Genomic DNA, 6,368 nt, shown 5'->3' with positions numbered 1-6,368 from the left:
TGTATATCACTTTTACCTAAGTCCAATCAAACTTACTAAATCCTTTGATGTTAGATCAATGCTTAGAATGACTCTATGGTTTCATTGGTAGGTTAATGATTTTGCAGGGATTCTATTGTACTACTTCATTTTTTTGAGTGTTCTTTAAAACTTTTCCGTCAATTTTGAACAGTTGACTCTATGCCTTGTCGAGAGCGTATAACTATTTTTATAGTTCCTTTGTTTTGTTGAGATAAAGATTTGACTAACCTTTTCGTTTTAATTCCATTTTGTAGGTTCACTGAAAGGTATTACTTCTAATTCTTCCTCTCTCGTCTCGTTTTTCCTAACTCTCAATGGACTCTTACAACTCTTGGAGAATGGTTTTAGACTTCCAATTTCCAACATCCTCTATATTATTTTAATAGGTAAAATATTAGGAAAGTATTGTTACCTATTTGATTAAAAGAAATATTTTTTCCACCTAATTGACATTTCCTCCCGTCTTAATTATTCAGATTAATACTATTATTGTTAGGATTAAAAAATATAATACCTTTAGGGTTTCTATGTTTTTCCAACAAGGACATCTTGTTGTGTTAAATTAAAAAGACCCACAAGACCTTCTCAGTGCTCCACAACCACATGAGGATTGACAGATATTATAATAAGATGTATCACCTACCTCTCCTCCTTCTATTGTCCAGAAATCTCATGGCATTACTATTATACCACATATTTGGAATCATGAAATATGAGTTTATCTGTTACATATTTACATCGAGGGCTTTAGGGTTTCTCCATTAAAATTCTTCAGTGTCTAGGATAAATAATTGGTTATCTCCTTCAGTGACTTGCTTCAAGTTATTACTAACGTATTTTTTTGTACAGTCACCTAATTTATCATAGTAATTTGTTTCTTGATCTTTACCCTATTTTTAAGGTTAACTTCACTTTTTTTGGTCCATAGAAGGTTATCCAAGGGAGTTGCAACTATCATCCAAAGGTAATAAACATTCCCTAATGTAATCCTTTTCCTACCATTTTTTTTGTTTAACAATGTTCATAATATTTTTGTTTTGTTTTGTCTATTAACTTGTGTGTGTGTTGTCATTTTGCTAGGTATTATTTAGTGGATTTCCCCCCAAACAATTGGCTTAGTAGTGTTACTAGATATTTTTGGGATTTTGAGAAGCTTATTATTATTAATCAATTTGTTCGCTCTTCAATGTTGGAGAATATTTTCAAACCCCTTTGGTTGTACTTGTGCAAGGGTGAAACTATTAATTGAAATATTGCTCAAAATATTTTATTCCTCAATTTTTTATTATTATTATTTGTTTTCTAGGGTTTTGCATGACTTATACAGTTCTATAAGAATTGAAGACTTTTATTTGTAGCGGGCTTAAGCATGTTCAATTTTCTACATTGCTAGCTCGATTTTGACAAGGTTTTTCTAAATTAATGTATACATTTTGTTTTTTTTTTTTTCACAAGAACGGCTATGGATTGTATTAGCTGGTTGGCCTAAATGCCAGAATTCTGATTACAATGGGGGTTGTCCAGGTCCAAATAGAACCGACCTCCTGAAGTACTGAAGGGTTTGTATTCCTCTTCCATCTCTTTTTGAGTTCTACAATGGAGTTGATTTCTGTGATTTTCCCAAGCTTGAAAATGCAAACAAACTGATTTAGAATAAGGGAATAAAACATATCCGCTGAAATGATTATGGAATTGGATCCCATGTTTCTTCCATGTCCCTTATCATTGCCCCAGCAGAGAGAAGTACGGATTTATTTGCTTCACGATTTGCTTCTTTGTTGTTATCTCTTAATACATGAAAATATTTCAAGTTTTGGAACAACTTCCCCAAGCTTCTAATTCTATGAATCAGCCTTGCTAATCTTAAGTCCCGGGGGGTAGTATTGGTCACCATGAGCTTTATGATCACTTGAGAATCCCCACGTATGATTGCCTCCTTGATTTCCAGATTCAATAGCAACTTGAGACCTTGGTAGAGGGCCAATGCTTCCACTTGAATGCTGGAATTGAACCCCAGCCCCCAGGCAAAGCTGTGGATCAGAATGCCTTCCGTGTTATTAACCATTACTCCTGCCCCAACCTTGCAAGGATTTCCTTTTGCTGCCCCATCAAAAAAGAGAGAATAAACCTTATGGTTGGAGATCCAGTCTTTAAATTCTTCCTTATTTATCCCCCTTACTTGCCATTACTCAAGAGGAATAATGTTTCTGTTGGCTTGACGAAATTACAGGTTTAAGGAAGTCCCCCAAATAATGTCGAGTTGACTAAGATTCGAGTCGTCTTTTTGATCCTCCAGGAATTCTTTTAGCTGAATTTTTACCTTATCCACTACCACTTTGACATCGTGCTGGGTGTTTCTGAAGATTTTGTTGTTCCGCTCTAGCCAGATCTGCCAACAACAAATTTTGAGGAGGGAAGACCAGGCGACCTTTATCACTTTGTTTTTAGGAGGGGGAGCTAGATATCTATTCTGCCAGTTAGTGAAGAGGTTGGTTATGGAGGCAGGAAGTTCGAAATTTGGATTACAATGCTCCATCAGCTCTCTCCAGACCTGCACTGCAAATTTTCATTTTAATACCAAATGTGTGACACATTCCGCCTTCTCTCTGCACAAGGAGCATCTAGACGGGCCATAAATACCACGCCTCTGTAGGTTCTCATCGGTGAGGATTTTTCTGTGGCATAGAAGCCAACTAAACATATCTATCTTGGGCAACAATGGGATGCCCCAAACAGTCTTCCACGGGGCCAGATCAGGAGGAACATATGGAATTGAAGCAAGGTTCGAATAGCCACGTGAAACAGTATAGCTCGCAGCTAAGGAGCCCCAACCTCGTCTGTCTTTCCTGAGAATGTGCGAAGGGGCAGCTCCATTTAACATATCGCAGAGGTGATCGACGTCCTATAGAAGTTCCGCCGGTGGATCAAGGAAGTTCCAACCAACCCAATGCGTCCCTTCCCACTTGGAGATGTCCTAGAGAGTGTCTTTACCTGTGTTTGTAATCCAATCATGCAGCTTCTTCACGGAATGGCAGTCACCGATCAGATCGCGATCCATTATGCGATCTGTCCATATGTTGATTTTTTTTCCATTTCCAAGGATCTAATAGGCCTTGGAGTGGATCAGAGGGGCAGCTTTAGAGCAAAGTCTAGCGAATGAAGAGGTGCCTTGGGGAAGAGGCCCGTCCAGACATCTTGTCCTCTTGCCTGCAAAGCATTTCCTCCAAAGCGCTAGCTGAGCCTAGACAGGCTTGGGCGCTATGATTTTCCAAAGTAGCTTGGCTCCCATGGCGATGTTTTGCAGGGGAAGCTTCTTGAAGTTTAGGCCTCCCTTCATCTAAGGTTTGAGGACTGTCTCCCAGTTGACCAGGGGGATTTTCCTCTCGTTTTGCTTACCCCCCTTCCAGAAGAAATTTCGAATGTGCTGGTCCATTTTCTGAAGAATGCCGACAGGAGCTAGAAGCACTGAGAACTGGAATAAGGGGAGACTGTAGAGAACATATTTGATCAGGACTGACTTTCCTGCTATATTTAACCAGTTATAGCCCCATGCTTGAAGTTTGATCTTGAATTTTTCTAGTTGAGGAATCCAAGCCCTGCTATAGGCACGCTTGAGGAAGATAGGCATCCCTAGATACTTAAACGAGGTCCATACAGCTGAAGCAGCAAATCCTAAACATCTAGCAATGGAATTGAGCATAGAGGGCGAGGTATTCCAACAGTAGATGTGACACTTTCCCTCGTTGAGACTGCTTCCAGACATCATGCCAAACTCATCTAGAGGCTCTTTGAATCTGGTGGCTGAGTGGATCGAAGCAGCCCCAAGAAGCAGTGTATCGTCTGCAAACAGGGCATGATTTATGTTCTGAACTCCTCTCGCAATACAAATCCCTAGAATCTCCTGATCTTGCATTTTTTTGTTTAAATGAAAGCTAAGAACGAAGGCTTGGATAACAAACAACAGAGGGGATAGGGGGTAGTCCTGCCTTAATCCTCTTGTAGCTTTAAAGAAACCAACAGCTCTGCCATTAATTAGGGGAGCTATCCATGGATTCGAGATGCAAGCCCGGATCCAGTTTATAAAGCTCTCTCCGAATCCAATTTTTTTTAAACCATTCAACAGAAAGCTATGTCTAACACGATCAAAAGCATTTGCTAGGTCCAGTTTGATGGCCATACCTCTTTCCTTGCGCTGGTGGCTGGATAGGATTGCCTCTTGAACTAAAATGAAGTTGTCCACCAGTTGTCTTCCATGGATGAAGCCCCCTTGATTCTCTGGAATGATTTTAGGAAGGATGTGTTTTAGCCTGCTAGCAATGATTTTGGTGATCAGTTTGTAGCTAATGTTATAAAGAGAAATGGGACGAAATCTGTTGAAATAATTGGCGCCCTTCTCCTTCGGAATAAGTGTAAGGAACGAGGAGTTTGTGCTTCCTCCAATTTTCTGACAGGCTTGTGATTTTTGGATCATTTTAAGGAGATCTTTTCCCACAATGTGCCAACAGGATTGAAGAAATCTGGCAGAGAAACCGTCAGGTCCTGGGGCTTTGTCAGGGTCCATGGCAAAGAGAGCAGTTTTGACCTCATCCATGGTGACTTTGGCTTCTAGCTGGTGATTCATATCAGCTGAGATTGAAGAGGGAACCCCGTCCAGAAGACAAGAGTTCTAAGTCCCATTCACCTCTTCGTTGTACAGATTTTGAAAATGGAGAAAGGCTGCCTGCTTGATGCCTGTAAAGTCTTTGTGAATAACAACTTCTTCTTTGATTTCAGCTATGTAGTTGAAGCTTTTTCTGGCTTGAGATTGTTTGTGAAAAAATGAGGTGTTTTTGTCTCCTACTTTGAGCCATAGGCAGCGAGATTTGAACCTCCATGTTTCCTCTTCGTTCAGGCAGGCTTTGTGATATTGCTGTTGAATATGGACCTCTTTGTCAAGGATTTCTTTGGAGATGTAGGCCTCTTCCGAGAACTAATGGTGGGCATCTAGCAGGCTTTGGATCTTTTTCCTTTCAGTAGCTGGGTTAGGAAGAGTTTTGGCCCAGCTCTTTAGGGCAGATTTCACTCTTCTGAGTTTTTCTTCCCAAATATAGAATGGAGATCCGTTGACTGGCTGAGACCAACTTTGCTTGACAATCTGCAAGAAGCTGGGTTCCTTGATCCAAAGAGGGCTGAATTTGAAGGGGATGGGGCCAAGATCAGTGTGAGTTCGGAGGTTCAGCTTGATGGGGTTATGATCAGAGGTGCTACAGGGAAGAATATGCATACTGGCATCTAAACCAAGCAAAAGGAAGGAAATTTGCACGAAGAATCTATCCAGCCTTGCTGCAATGTGCCCAGGCCCTATTCTTTTATTTGACCACGTGAACTTACCCGAAACAGGCTTGATATCTAGCAGGTCCCAGTCTTGAAGAAGATCCTCTGCCCATTCCCTTGCTGGGTCTCGCACAATGCTTCCTCCACGCTTTTCTGAAGAATGCAGCATGAGATTTAGGTCTCCTGCAATGATGATTTTTTCTAGAGTGCCCAGATCCACTTGGTTTCTTAATGAATTCCAGCAAGTCTTTTTTTCTCCAACGCTGACCGGCACATAAACATTGAAGAGGCAAAAGGTTTCTTTAGTAACTAAATGCTGCATCTTTAACATCAACCAGTGGGTGGTTGAAATCTCAGTTATTAGCGAGAACATGCTATCATTCCATAGGGATCCCAGCCCTCCAGAGGCTCCTCGGGCTGAGACAGCTGCTGCTTTGCTCTTATTCTAGAGTTTTCTACTTAAGTGAAGGAGGTCCGAGTCCTCCATCTTAGTCTCCTAGAGGAGGAGTATGTCTGGGGCTTCTATTCTTATTAAATTTCTTATAGCCTCTTCTTTGGTTTTGCTCCCCATACCCTTGCAGTTCCAGGAGATTATTTTCATTATTTACCTTTGCTTTGGTGGGCTCCCTTGGAGCCTTGATGATGGTTTCTAGCCATCTTTGGTTTTTTTGCTAACAACTTCTCCAATGTAGGTTGGCTGCCTTGTAACTTTTCCTTATACGTTTCATGCTCCCTTTTCTCCCGATCTGTTTTGTGCCCTCTTGTATCTCTCCTTACAAAGGCTTGGGAGTCTCCTATTTCTCCTTCCTCCTCCGAGTCTTCCGATTCTTGGTCCTCTTCCTCAACTTCTTCTGGGGTTCCTTTTGATATTTCTGCAACGCCTGAGTCCTTGGAAAGATTGGGCTGACCAACTTTCTCTGGAGAGGCTGATTTCTGGGCCTTGACTTCATGGGTGTCCTTTGGTTGAGAGCTGACGGGATCAAACCTGTTTTCTGGGGCAGTCTTAGACGGGATTTGCTGAGTAGGGCCCTGAT

General features: G+C 41.3%; 2 protein-coding genes across 2 annotated transcripts; both read right to left on the bottom strand.

Moving 5' to 3' along the window:
- Nucleotides 1-1,705: 1,705 nt before the first annotated feature.
- Nucleotides 1,706-3,079, bottom strand: LOC149250554 (uncharacterized). Its single transcript, XM_089453694.1, has 2 exons — nucleotides 3,013-3,079; nucleotides 1,706-2,121 (listed from the first exon to the last, which is right to left on the bottom strand). Exons 1-2 carry the CDS (start codon nucleotides 3,077-3,079, stop codon nucleotides 1,706-1,708), a joined length of 483 nt encoding a protein of 160 aa, XP_089309820.1.
- Nucleotides 3,080-4,990: 1,911 nt separating this feature from the next.
- LOC149250553 (uncharacterized) lies at nucleotides 4,991-5,656 on the bottom strand. Its single transcript, XM_089453693.1, has one exon. The coding sequence runs from the start codon at nucleotides 5,654-5,656 to the stop codon at nucleotides 4,991-4,993; it is 666 nt and encodes a 221-aa protein (XP_089309819.1).
- Nucleotides 5,657-6,368: the final 712 nt, after the last annotated feature.

This window comes from Pinus tabuliformis, chromosome 7 (genome assembly GCF_031772625.1).
Source record: "Pinus tabuliformis cultivar Carrire ecotype Pingquan chromosome 7, CPIR1, whole genome shotgun sequence".
Lineage (NCBI taxonomy): Eukaryota > Viridiplantae > Streptophyta > Pinopsida > Pinales > Pinaceae > Pinus > Pinus tabuliformis.
This window is presented reverse-complemented; position numbering and strand designations above follow the sequence as displayed.